The sequence below is a fragment of the Sebastes fasciatus genome, chromosome 11 (genome assembly GCF_043250625.1).
Source record: "Sebastes fasciatus isolate fSebFas1 chromosome 11, fSebFas1.pri, whole genome shotgun sequence".
Classification (NCBI taxonomy): domain Eukaryota; kingdom Metazoa; phylum Chordata; class Actinopteri; order Perciformes; family Sebastidae; genus Sebastes; species Sebastes fasciatus.
Window position 1 is genome coordinate 2,817,656 of NC_133805.1, and position 14,281 is coordinate 2,831,936.

The 14,281-nt window shown below is 43.6% G+C and overlaps 1 protein-coding gene across 1 annotated transcript; it reads left to right on the top strand.

The window, feature by feature from the left end:
* The first annotated feature begins 3,423 nt into the window (after nt 1-3,423).
* Nucleotides 3,424-13,633, top strand: LOC141776779 (uncharacterized). Its single transcript, XM_074650576.1, has 2 exons — nt 3,424-5,536; nt 11,387-13,633. The coding sequence occupies exons 1-2, from the start codon at nt 3,881-3,883 to the stop codon at nt 13,115-13,117; spliced, it is 3,387 nt and encodes a 1,128-aa protein (XP_074506677.1). The 5' UTR covers nt 3,424-3,880; the 3' UTR covers nt 13,118-13,633.
* The last annotated feature ends 648 nt before the right edge of the window (nt 13,634-14,281 follow it).

Here is a 14,281-nt window from a genome sequence, read left to right on the forward strand (position 1 = left end):
CTCCAATTTATTTCTTCTAAACTTAAAGGGTATAAAAATGAGTGGGGGAGCTGGACCAAGTAAGAAGCCAAAAACCTACCACTTCCATACGGACTGGGAGGAGGACTTTTTTTTCACAATGTCATATTCGAAGTGCGTTTGCCTCATCTGCCAGTCTACCATTGCTATTCCGAAGAAGGGAAATGTGGAGCGGCATTTTCGGACTGTTCACAAAAACTACAACACTGACTTCCCTCCGAAAAGCGAGCTGAGAAAGAGAAAGGTGAAGGAACTAAAATCCCAGTTCCCAATCCACAGCAGTCATTTTTCTCACAGCTGACCACAAAAGCGAAGGCTGCCACCGAAGCATCATTCCGGGTGAGTCACTTCATCATTAAGAACAAGAAGTCCTTCCAAGACGGAGAGATGATAAAAGAGGCATTCGTTGCAGCAGCTGACTCGTTGTTCCGAGATTTTAAAAACAAACCAGAAATATTATCTTCAATCAAAGCTCTCCAGCTATCAAGAAGTACAGTTACACGGCGCAGTGAAGCCGTGGCCGAGGATTTGACCCAGCAACTTTGGAAGGATATCGCGGACTGCGAGTGTTTCTCACTGCAATTGGACGAGTCTACAGACGTGAGTGACACAGCCCAGTTGTGCATTTTTATTCGGATGGTGTTTCCCGATATGACTGCAAAAGAGGAGCTGTTAACAGTACTGCCCATGAAAGAACACACGCGAGGAGAGGACATTTTTCAGTCTTTCAAAAACTTTATCGAGAAAACCCAGCTCCCAGTGTGGAAATTGGTGTCCATCACCACGGACGGAGCGCCCGCGATGGTTGGCCGCTCAAATGGATTTATTGCCAAGTGCAGGGAGGACGATGCTTTCCCAGACTTCCTCAATTACTACTGCATAATACACCAACAAGCGTTATGCGCAAAAATGCTCAACATGAAAGAGATAATGGATGTGGCAATGAAGATCGCCTGTTCTATTCGTGCCAGATCTCTTCAAAGACGGCTATTCCGTGCGCATCTGGAGAAGGCTGACTGCGACCACTCTGAGTTGTTGCTACACACTGACGTGAGATGGCTTAGTAGAGGGAAATTCCTGCAAAGATTTCGATAGCTCTGTCCGGAGATTAAGGAGTTTTTCCGTGTAGCTAAACATGCAGAATACAACCAACTAAATGACGATCAGTGGCTGCTAGACTTAGCATTTTTAACCGATCTGACCAACATGTTAAATGACCTGAATGTAGAGCTGCAAGGAAAAGACAAAATCGTAATCAATATGATCAGCTCAGTTAATGCTTTCAAATGGAAAATGCAACATCTGTCCTCAAAGATGCAGCGCCATGATTTGGCAAACTTCCAGAACCTCGCGTCAGAGCTGGAGACGCAAGGCAAGGCGTGTGTGCAACTTGACAGTGCACGCTACACAGAGCAGATTGAGAACTGTCTGTCAGAGTTTGACAGACGCTTTCAAGACTTTGTTTAACTGGAGCCAGTCGCTACATTCATGTGCTACCCTTTTCGGGAAGATGCTGAGGCTGATTCACTCGCATCAAAAATTGCAACACTGTTTCACCTGAACTCATCTGGAGTGGAGGATGAGATTTTGACACTACAAACTGACATTCAGCTTAAGTCCAGGGCTCATGGACAGTTCTGGAACTTACTCACAGAGGAAAAGTACCTCAACATGAGGAAATGTGCTACCTCCATGACTGCATTATTCGGCTCCACTTATTTATGCGAGTCAGCCTTTTCCCACATGAAGATTATTAAGTCCAAATACCGTTCCACCTTGACTGATGATCATTTGGAAGTGTGCTTGAGGCTGGCTATCAGCAGCTACTGTCCGGACTACACATCCCTGGCTGATTCCATTCAGTGCAAGTCATCAGAGTAAGGTAATGACAAAAAATGTACAGAGTTATATTGTACAATATGGGTTCATGCAGTTATGCAAGGTACACCAACATATATTGTACATATAAAGAATACTCAATATATTTATAAATAAATATATGTTTTGCATTTTTATAGTAGGTAGATCATTTTGACTTGGTCATTTTATAAGTAGCTCGCATGCTGAAAAAGTGTGGGCACTCCTGATATAGTTTATACGACTCCATGTTGTCTGCTTGGTGATGTTTTATTCTGCTGTTGATTCTATAAGAAGTGGCAGGTTATTTTATTTATGTGGCTTAATAATGCTTGTTGCATCCGTCGTGGTGTCCATAGACTTCTTATTTATTGTTCATTATTCTTGTTTAATTGTCTGAGTTTTGTCTCTTTCCTAATTCATCCTGGTAAGGCTGCACCGAGGACGGCCGTTGTATGTTTATAATCCATCATTGATATTTAATAGAATTCATTTTGTAACCTATAGGTGTTCTTTGATTTAACAACAAACAACAGGGCTTTCATCCAGAGACCGCTGTTCGTGTCCTGCGCGTTACAAAATTCCGTTTCATGTTCACTGTCCAAACATAGTAGCTTTAAGCCCAACCATGTTGTTTTTTTCCTAAACCTAACTAAGTGGTTTTGTTGCCTGAATCTAAACAAGCATATTTGTTTAATTCACAACATTAACGTGTTTACTGCCACCGAGAAGTGACGCAGAGGGATCTGTTTTTTTAGGAAAATGGCATTAAAGGAACAGTGTGTAGGATCTGGCGGTATCTAGTGGTGAGGTTGAGACTGCAACCGACTGAAGCCTCTCCCGTGTGCCAAGCGTGTTGGAGAGCTACAGTGGCCGACGCGAAAACGCGGATGACCCTGTCGAGAGCCAGTTGTTGTAAGAGGAGCGTGGGTCATCTGGATCAGAGACAGCGCTTAGAGTGTGTGTGTACGAGGGAAGTGAGTGATGAAGCAAGAGACAGAGAGAGCCGCGACGGCGGGAGCGAGTTACGTTATCGACTCCAGCCCAAGCCGTTCTGGGCTACTGTAGAAACATGGCGGTGCATCATGGTGGACTCCCTGAAGAAGACCCGCTCTCTAAACGGATCATTCTAAGGTCACAAAAACATGATTCTTATTTTCAGGTGATTAGACACTAAAGAAAACATACTTATTAATATTATATTCCATTTCTGCCAATAGATCCCCCTAATTGTTACTCACTGGTCCTTTATCACACTGATTGTTTTTATGTAGTTTGCATTTGTTTATTTAGGATATACTTATTATAAGGCCAGTAATCTCTCATTAGAGTCACATGATCTGATGCATTCATGTCCTGTGGGATTCAGGGCCACTAACACATTTGATATATTTGTTTAAATGCATCTGACATTAAAATACACCTTTTACTCAAAATGATATTCTAGATTTAATCTGTTTTCTACACAAACATTTGAAGGACTTTATCACACAAGTAAAAACTATTTGGGGATTTCATTCCTTCTACAGCAGTGATTCATTCTTCTATTTTTCATCTGCTGTATCAGCATCATCAAACAGTATTTCAGGGAAAAAGAAGAGCTAATTCTGAAAACTGAGGAGCTGTCTCCAAACCCAGAGGTACCAAGAAGAGTTCACCTCCTAAAAGCTTATGGCTCCGGTGTTTTGAACTGAGAAATGATCTCTAGATTGTAAACAAACCACTCGTATCTCTCTCTAACCACTCCTCTTCCTGGAATGAAGCAGAGCCTGATAACCCCTCCCTCCTCTTCCTCCTCTCAAAACCACCCAGTTGCACTCTGTCCTCTTATTTCCTCGTTCCCTCCCCTTCAGATCTACAGTTGTGAAGATGGGTGTAACCGACATGGTGGTGCAGTGAGAGCTGACAGGCTGCATTCAGTGCACATGTTGTTTAGATCAGAGCTCAAACTAGTTTCATTTCTCAGGAAGTGAGACTCAGACAGTCGTCGTCTCTGAGAGGTGAAATGGCGCAGCAAGGAGTTCAGCTGGACCACGAAGAAGTCTCTTGTTCCATCTGTTTGGATCTACTGAAGGATCCGGTGACTACTTCCTGTGGACACAGCTACTGCATGAACTGTATTAAAGGCTTCTGGGATGGAGAGGATGAGAAGAAGATCTACAGCTGCCCTCAGTGTAGGCAGACCTTCACACCGAGGCCTGTCCTCATGAAAAACACTATAATATCAGATTTAGTGGAGAAACTGAAGAAGACTGGACTCCAAGCTGCTCCTGCTGATCACTGCTATGCTGGACCTGAAGATGTGGCCTGTGATTTCTGCACTGGGAGGAAACTGAAAGCCTTCAAGTCCTGTCTGGTGTGTCTGGCCTCTTACTGTGAGAAACACCTCCAGCCTCATTATGATGTGGCTCCATTAAAGAAACACAAGCTGGTGGAGCCCTCCAAGAAGCTCCAGGAGAACATCTGCTCTCGTCACGACGAGGTGATGAAGATGTTCTGTCGTACTGATCAGCAGTGTATCTGTTATCTCTGCTCTGTGGATGAACATAAAGGCCACGACACCGTCACAGCTGCAGCAGAAAGGACCGAGAGGCAGAGAGAGCTGGAGGTGAGTCGACTCAACATCCAGCAGAGGATCCAGGACAGAGAGAAAGATGTGAAGCTGCTCCAACAGGAGGTGGAGGCTGTCAATCGCTCTGCTGATAAAGCAGTGGAGGACAGTGAGAAGATCTTCACCGAGCTGATCCGTCTCATGGAGAAAAGAAGCTGTGATGTGAAGCAGCAGGTCAGATCCCAGCAGAAAAGTGAAGTGAGTCGAGTCAAAGAGCTTCAGGAGAAGCTGGAGCAGGAGATCACTGAGCTGAAGAGGAGAGACGCTGAGCTGAAGCTGCTGTCACACACAGAGGATCACAGTCAGTTTTTATATAGCTACCCGTCACTGTCACCGCTCAGCGAGTCTACATCCAGCATCAATATCCGTCCTCGGCGCTACTTTGAGGACGTGACGGCGGCTGTGTCAGAAGTCAGAGATAAACTACAGGACGTTCTGAGAGAGAAATGGACAAACGTCTCACAGACAGTGACTGAAGTGGATGTTTTACTGCAACAACCAGAGCCCAAGACCAGAGCTGGATTCTTACAGTATTCACGAGAAATCACACTGGATCCAAACACAGCATACACACAGCTGTTATTATCTGAGGGGAACAGAAAAGCAACATTAATGAGAGAACATCAGTCTTATTCTAGTCACCCAGACAGATTCACTGATTATTGTCAGGTCCTGAGTAGAGAGAGTCTGACTGGACGTTGTTACTGGGAGGTGGAGTGGAGAGGAGATGGAGTTCATGTAGCAGTCGCATACAAGAGTATCAGGAGAGCAGGGGGTGAATGTAGATTTGGATACAATGACAAATGTTGGGCGTTAAATTGTAACAATAACAGTTATACATTTCAGTACAACAGTGTTCAAACTCCCGTCTCAGGTCCTCAGTCCTCCAGAGTAGGAGTGTACCTGGATCACAGTGCAGGTATTCTGTCCTTCTACAGCGTCTCTGAAACCATGACTCTCCTCCACAGAGTCCAGACCACATTCACTGAGCCTCTCTATGCTGGACTTTGGCTTTATTATGGAGCCACTGCTGAGTTGTGTAAACTGAAATAGACAGAAGTCATTTGAGGGTTCAACTCTGTGTTTTAACTCTTCAACTTCTCTGGTGTCCATCATTGTTGCTGCAGAGCTGATTTGTGGCTGCACCGCAGAGGGCCAGCCCTACAAACACTAAAGTCTGTCACTGACTGACTGACTGAGTGATGAAGTTACAGGATTGGTCGGCCGACTGTTGGAGGTTCCTCATTGGTTGTTGCTCTTTCTAAATGAAAAGCTGGAGAACAGTTCAATGTTCACGTTTTCTGGGGAGCGTGTCAGCGGTTCATTGAATCATTACATCGTGCTGTTGTTGTGCATGTGCTGTTGTTTATGTTCCTTTAAGTCACGTTACGTTGTTGCTTCGTATTGTGTTACCGTGCATTCACACCAAGCGAGAAGCATAAATTAACAAGACACACGTAGCTACTGCGGTATGAACCCAAAATAAACAGACTGTGCTGTGATTTATTACATTATGGGCTCTACTTTTTTTCAATAGAGCATCAGAGTTGCGTCTCTTTGCTTCTACACTCTTTGCTTTGACATCTTCTCATGAGTTGTTCTGTAAATGTGTGAGTGTCTTCAGGTGGCGCTCCTTCCTGTGTCTGTTTCACTGCTCATGATGATCTTTGTTCACCTGAACTGATATTTCTCTGCATGAAAATGTAAACTTCTCTGTGCTCTAAATGTTTGATGAATATTTGTATATATATATATATATGTGTGTGTGTGTGTGTGTTGTTGTTTCTCTTCCACTGCACGGGTCTTAAAGGAAGGTCTAGTGATTTATTTCTTATCATAGATATTCTGTTCTCACCACTTTTTGTAAAGATATCTAGAATCACGTTTATTTGTTGGGCGGACTAAATGTTGTCGTCCAGATCGACGTACAAACGAGATACTAAGATGTTTAATGAAACTGTAATTATCATGATCATAATCAATAAGGAAATCATTATTCTCTGTTACATCGCTGAGATTCTGCTCAAACAAACTGATTGTGTGGATGGAAATGAATCTGTACGTGAAATCATTGAACAAGAGTCATTTAACAGACTTTACTGATGGGATGTGTGAACAAACTGAAGGTTTCTATAATCAATAAACAAGAATGAACTAAGTCTTTTCTTCCTGTCTTCATTCCAGAGTATCAGACACAGCTGGTGGAGAACATGTGAAACTACTATGAGAGAATAACTGAGGCCTCCTGAAACACCACAAAGTCCAGAGTTCATGTTCAGAGCAGGAGAGCGTTTGTCAGTCGGTCTCTGTCCTTTCAGCTTTCCTCACTAAAACAGCTTCGTCACACACAAACGAGCAGAGTTTTCTATCACTCGTTGCTGTTTCTTTACAGCCGACATTTTCTTTGTGCTCTGAGTCAATAAAGAGGATTTATTACTCATAACCTAAAACTGGATAAACAGTCAGAATTCATTGGGTCAAGTTTGGGTGTGAAGAAGTGTTGTGAAGTCCTTGTTAAGGAACATTGTGTAGATGATTCTTAACATTTGGTTACTAATATTTCCATGTTGTTAAATCAGAGAAATGTTAACCTACAGCCTCAAATCTCACATTCCTTAATACTATTTACAACCTGAGAGTTTAAGTCCAAACTCCTCTCTACCGTCTTTCCCATGTGACCTGAATGCAGCATCAGTGTTACAGGGTGTGACTCCTGTGAACAAACTGACATAGTGTGATATTACATCTATTTAAATGTCTCTTTACTGATGTTGTTTGAAGCTGCCAAAGGCTCAGTGAAGTTTTGACATGTCTTCCTGCAGTGAACATCACAGCAGGTTAATAACAAGAGAAATGTGAAACCTGATGCACAACACAAGAGGGCGCCCTCATCCTGCTAACCAGGGATGTAGTGGAGGTTAAAGCTCCTCTACTCAGTCTGTCTGCATGTTTTAAACCATGTTTTTAAGCCCATCAGAAACTTTATAATGTCTCATACATCATGGTCAGGGTGTCAGACTTCTCTTAGTCAAAGTGAATTCTCCTTTTTTTAGTAAACAGAAATGAGTGATTTTCCTGGTGGTAGTTTGGCTTGTGTCTCACTAACCGAGGCGTTTACTGTATGTCCTCCTTCATTTCACTTTTTAAAAACCTCACCTGTGTTTTTAATGTTTAACACTGTTCTAGTAGATTTTCTACTAACTTTAGTTGTTGTTTCTGCCAGCTGCTGAAGTTCAGGTTGACCACAGTGTGTTTGGGTTGTGTGTCAGAAGGTTATTCTCATATCGATGCTTTTGTTTTTTGTGAAGAATTGTGTCGATAGCACCGATCAATAAATATCAGTAGTGGAGGTTAAAGCAGCTCAACTCAGTTTGTCTCCAGTTTCAGTTGAGAACATCTTTTTAGTCTGATAAAAACCTTTATAGTAAAAGTGCATTGTGTCAAAACCTGGATGACCTGCAATTTCCTGATGTTAAACTCAGACAAAACTGAAGTTATTGTACTAGGCCCTGAGCACCTCCGAAACAAATTATCTAATGATATAGTTACTTTAGATGGCATTGCCCTGGCCTCCAGCACCACCGTAAGGAATCTGGGAGTTGTCTTCGACCAGGATATGTCCTTTAACTCTCACATAAAACAAACCTCACGGACTGCCTTCTTTCATCTACGTAACATTGTGAAGATCAGACACATCCTGTGTCAAAATGATGCAGAACAATGAGTCCATGCATTTGTTACCTCTAGACTCGATTACTGTAACTCCTTATTATCAGGCTGCTCCAATAAGTCTCTTAAGACTCTCCAGTTGATCCAGAATGCTGCAGCACGTGTACTGACTAGAACTACAAAAAGAGATCATATTACTCCTGTATTAGCTTCTCTGCACTGGCTGCCTGTAAAATCCAGAATAGATTTTAAAATCGTCCTCCTCACCTACAAAGCGCTAAACGGTCAGGCCCCATCATATCTTAAAGAGCTCATAGTACCCTACTACCCCACTAGAGCACTGCGCTCACAGAATGCAGGGTTACTTGAGGTTCCTAGAGTCTCCAAATGTAGAATGGGAGCGAGAGCCTTCAGCTATCAAGCTCCTCTTCTCTGGAACCAGCTCCCAGTTTCAGTCCGGGAGGCAGACACCGTCTCTACATTTAAGAGTAGGCTAAAGACTTTCCTCTTTGATAACGCTTATACTTAAGCTGCTATAGGCATAGACTGCCGGGGGACTTCCTATGACACACTGTCATAAGGAACTTCCTATGACGCACTGAGCTCCCCTCTCCTTCTGTATATACTCATGTCCCATGTCCATGTTGTTACTAACTTCATTCCTTCCCGGGAGTCCTTGTGCCTCCTTGTCTCGCAGCTAACCGTGGAGCAGGGTCACACCTGGAGCGAGGTCATACCTGGAGCGGGATCACACCGGGAGCGAGGTTATACCTGGAGCAGGGGTACACTTGGAGCGGGGTTTCACCTGGATCTTGGTGGTCTCCGGTATTGTGGCTGCATCTGCTGCCGCGCCCGGTGCCTGCTTGACACCAACTGCTACCATCATTAATTAACTACGTCTGTACGAGGGACTACCAATGCTAACGAGGGATTACCAACACTTAGTGACAATGTGGCAGCCTGGAGAATAACACTTCTCAGTCACTGCCAAAGACATCAAGAGCTCCCAGCGAGCATGCTGATGCTGCAGGAACCAACGCACGGGCATCGATCACAGGGACGTCCCACACCAATACACATGGACGTACTGAGGAGAGATGCTGGACAGTGCTGGCGAGCTAGCCAGATGTATGGTGGACTGAGACAGCTGGAAACTCCTCTTGAAAGCCCGTCTGAGGACGACCCAATGACATCAATTCCGATAGTTGTATTATCACTCTTTCCATCCACCACTATTGGTTTTGTGTTATTAGTCCTACTTGTATTAGCTATTACAGCTGCTAGGCTACTATTGTGGCTGCTTCTCTCTCTCTCTCTCTCTCTCTATCTCTCTCTCTCTCTCTCTCTCTCTCTCACTCTCTCTCTCTCTCTCACTCTATCTATCTATCCCCCCAGCCGGTCTCGGCAGATGGCCGCCCGCCCTGCGCCCGGTTCTGCTCCAGGTTTCTTCCCAGTAATCGGGGAGTTGTTCCTGGCCACAGTGCGCTTGGTGGATCCTGTTGGGTCTCTAAACTCTGGTGTACGGTCATAGACCTGCTCTATATATAAAGCGTCTTGAGATAACTTCTGTTGTGATTTGACGCTATACAAAAATAAATTGAATTGAATTGAATTAATAATGCTTGTTGCATCCGCCGTGGTGTCCATAGACTTCTTATTTATTGTTCATTATTCTTGTTTAATTGTTTGAGTTTTGTCTCTTTCCTAATTCATCCTGGTCAGGCTGCACCGAGGACGGCCGTTGTATGTTTATAATCCATCATTGATATTTAATAGAATTCATTTTGTAGCCTATAGGTGTTCTTTGATTTAACAACAAACAACAGGGCTTTCATCCAGAGACCGCTGCTCGTGTCCTGTGCGTTACAAAATTCTGTTTCATGTTCACTGTCCAAACATAGTAGCTTTAAGCCCAACCATGTTGATTTTTTCCTAAACCTAACTAAGTGGTTTAGTTGCCTGAATCTAAACAAGCATATTTGTTTAATTCACAACATTAACGTGTTTACTGCCACCGAGAAGTGATGCAGAGGGGTCTGTTTTTTTGGGGGGGGAAATGGCATTAAAGGAACAGTGTGTAGGATCTGGCGGTATCTAGCGGTGAGGTTGAGACTGCAACCGACTGAAGCCTCTCCCGTGTGCCAAGCGTGTTGGAGAGCTACGGTGGCCGACGCGAAAACGCGAATGACCCTCTCTAGAGCCAGTTGTTGTAAGAGGAGCGTAGGTCATCTGGAGCAGAGCCAGCGCTTAGAGTGTGTGTGTGTACGAGGGAAGTGAGTGGTGAAGCAAGAGAGAGAGAGCAGCAACGGCGGGAGCGAGTAACGTTATCGCCTCCGGCCCAAGCCGTTCTGGGCTACTGTAGAAACATGGCGGACTCCGTGAAGAGGACCCGCTCTCTAAACGGATCATTCTGAGGTCACGAAAACATGATTCTTATTTTCAGGTGATTAGACACTAAAGAAAACATACTTATTAATGTTATATTCCATTTCTGCCAATAGATCCCCCTAATTGTTACTCACTGGTCCTTTATCACACTGATTGTTTTCATGTAGTTTGCATTTGTTTATTTATAGGAGATACTAATTATAAGGCCAGTAATCTCCCATTAGAGTCAAATGATCTGATGCATTCATGTCCTGTGGGATTCAGGACAACTAATTTGATTTATTTGTTCAAATGCATCTAACATTAAAAATTCACCTTTTACTCAAAATGATATTCTGGATTTAATCTGTTTTCTACACAAACATTTGAAGGACTTTATCACACAAGTAAAAACTATTTGGGGATTTCATTCCTTCTACAGCAGTGATTCATTCTTCTATTTTTCATCTGCTGTATCAGCATCATCAAACAGTATTTCAGGGAAAAAGAAGAGCTAATTCTGAAAACTGAGGAGCTGTCTCCAAACCCAGAGGTACCAAGAAGAGTTCACCTCCTAAAAGCTTATGGCTCCGGTGTTTTGAACTGAGAAATGATCTCTAGATTGTAAACAAACCACTCGTATCTCTCTCTAACCGCTCCTCTTCCTGGAATGAAGCAGAGCCTGATAGCCCCTCCCTCCTCTTCCTCCTCTTCCTCCTCTTCCTCCTCTCAAACACACCCAGTTGCACTCTGTCCTCTTATTTCCTCGTTCCCTCCCCTTCAGATCTACAGTTTTGAAGATGGGTGTAACCGACGTGGTGCAGTGAGAGCTGACAGGCTCCATTCAGTGCACATGTTGTTTAGATCAGAGCTCAAACTAGTTTCACTTCTCAGGAAGTGAGACTCAGACAGTCGTCGTCTCTGAGAGGTGAAATGGCGCAGCAAGGAGTTCAGCTGGACCACGAAAGGTTCTCTTGTTCCATCTGTCTGGATCTACTGAAGGATCCGGTGACTACTTCCTGTGGACACAGCTACTGCATGAACTGTATTAAAGGCTTCTGGGATGGAGAGGATGAGAAGAAGATCTACAGCTGCCCTCAGTGTAGGCAGACCTTCACACCGAGGCCTGTCCTGGTGAAAAGCACCATGTTAGCAGATTTAGTGGAGGAACTGAAGAAGTCTGGACTCCAAGCTGCTCCTGCTGATCACTGCTATGCTGGACCTGAAGATGTGGCCTGTGATTTCTGCACTGGGAGGAAACTGAAAGCCTTCAAGTCCTGTCTGGTGTGTCTGGCCTCTTACTGTGAGAAACACCTCCAGCCTCATTATGATGTGGCTCCATTAAAGAAACACAAGCTGGTGGAGCCCTCCAAGAAGCTCCAGGAGAACATCTGCTCTCGTCACGACGAGGTGATGAAGATGTTCTGTCGTACTGATCAGCAGTGTATCTGTTATCTCTGCTCTGTGGATGAACATAAAGGCCACGACACCGTCTCAGCTGCAGCAGAAAGGACCGAGAGGCAGAGAGAGCTGGAGGTGAGTCGACTCAACATCCAGCAGAGGATCCAGGACAGAGAGAAAGATGTGAAGCTGCTCCAACAGGAGGTGAAGGCTGTCAATCGCTCTGCTGATAAAGCAGTGGAGGACAGTGAGAAGATCTTCACCGAGCTGATCCGTCTCATGGAGAAAAGAAGCTGTGATGTGAAGCAGCAGGTCAGATCCCAGCAGAAAAGTGAAATGAGTCGAGTCAAAGAGCTTCAGGAGAAGCTGGAGCAGGAGATCACTGAGCTGAAGAGGAGAGACGCTGAGCTGAAGCTGCTGTCACACACAGAGGATCACAACCAGTTTCTACTCAACTACCCCTCACTGTCACCGCTCAGCGAGTCTACATCCAGCATCAATATCCGTCCTCTGAGCTACTTTGAGGACGTGACGGCGGCTGTGTCAGAAGTCAGAGATAAACTACAGGACGTTCTGAGAGAGAAATGGACAAACGTCTCACAGACAGTGACTGAAGTGGATGTTTTACTGCCACAACCAGAGCCCAAGACCAGAGCTGGATTCTTACAGTATTCACGAGAAATCACACTGGATCCAAACACAGCAAACACACATCTGTTATTATCTGAGGGGAACAGAAAAGCAACATTAACGAGACAACAACAGTCTTATTCTAGTCACCCAGACAGATTCACTAATTGGGATCAGGTCCTGAGTAGAGAGAGTCTGACTGGACGTTGTTACTGGGAGGTGGAGTGGAGAGGAGATGGAGTTGATGTAGCAGTCGCATACAAGAGTATCAGCAGAGCAGGGGGTGAATGTCAATTTGGATGCAATGACAAATCTTGGACTTTAGATTGTTACATTAACAGTTATACATTTTGGTACAACAGAGTTCAAACCCCCGTCTCAGGTCCTCAGTCCTCCAGAGTAGGAGTGTACCTGGATCACAGTGCAGGTATTCTGTCCTTCTACAGCGTCTCTGAAACCATGACTCTCCTCCACAGAGTCCAGACCACATTCACTGAGCCTCTCTATGCTGGACTTAGTCTTTATAATTATGATAACACTGCTGAGTTGTGTAAACTGAAATAGACAGAAGTCATTTGAGGGTTCAACTCTGTGTTTTAACTCTTCAACTTCTCTGGTGTCCATCATTGTTGCTGCAGAGCTGATTTGTGGCTGCACCGCAGAGGGCCAGCCCTACAAACACTAAAGTCTGTCACTGACTGACTGACCGAGTGATGAAGTTACAGGATTGGTCGGCCGACTGTTGGAGGTTCCTCATTGGTTGTTGCTCTTTCTAAATGAAAAGCTGGAGAACAGTTCAGTGTTCATGTTTTCTGGGGAGCGTGTCAGCGGTTCATTGAATCATTACATCGTGCTGTTGTTGTGCATGTGCTGTTGTTTATGTTCCTTTAAGTTACGTTACGTTGTTGCTTCGTATTGTGTTACCGTGCATTCACACCAAGCGAGAAGCTTAAATTAGCAAGACACACGTCGCTACTGCGGTATGAACCCAAAATAAACAGACTGTGCTGTGATTTAATTACAATAAACGGATCAAAATGATGCCGAAATAACGACATTATGATGCTGATTAGTAAAAAGTCTGAATCCATGCTTTGTCAGGTCTGTTACCAAGACGACAAGCAAACAGCTTTTAAAATGCTTGTTTTCTGAATGGAGTTTGGATCGATCAGTGCCAGGCTGTGCAGCTGCTCCTTTAACACTCCATCTAGGAATAAATACAGCAGCAACAACAACAGTGATGACATCAACTTTGTAAGTATGTATATATTGTTACACAGCACTTATATGATGAATGCTTTTGATACACATGCTTTAATAATATACTGAAATACTTTTAACCTAAACATGCAGAAGCAGCGTTCAGTTTTTATTCACCAAATATCTGAAACAAGCTCCCAGAAACCTGCAGGACCTCCAACTCTGAGTTCTTTTAAATCAAAGCTTCAAACTTTCCTGTTTGCTGCTGCTGCCTTTTATTAAACCAGATAATGATCTTATATACTGCATTAGAGCTTTTACTCTTGTGTGTTATATTCTATTTTAGCTTCTATCCTAGCTTTTATTTTTAGCTTGTTTTTATTTTCTAATCTTTAATGTTTTTATAACTGTTTTAATTATGTCTTAATGTTCTTTTGCACTTTGTCGCAATGTTCTTTAATGTTCAATATTATATTATATTATATAATATTATATTATGTTATATTATATTATACTATATCATATTAT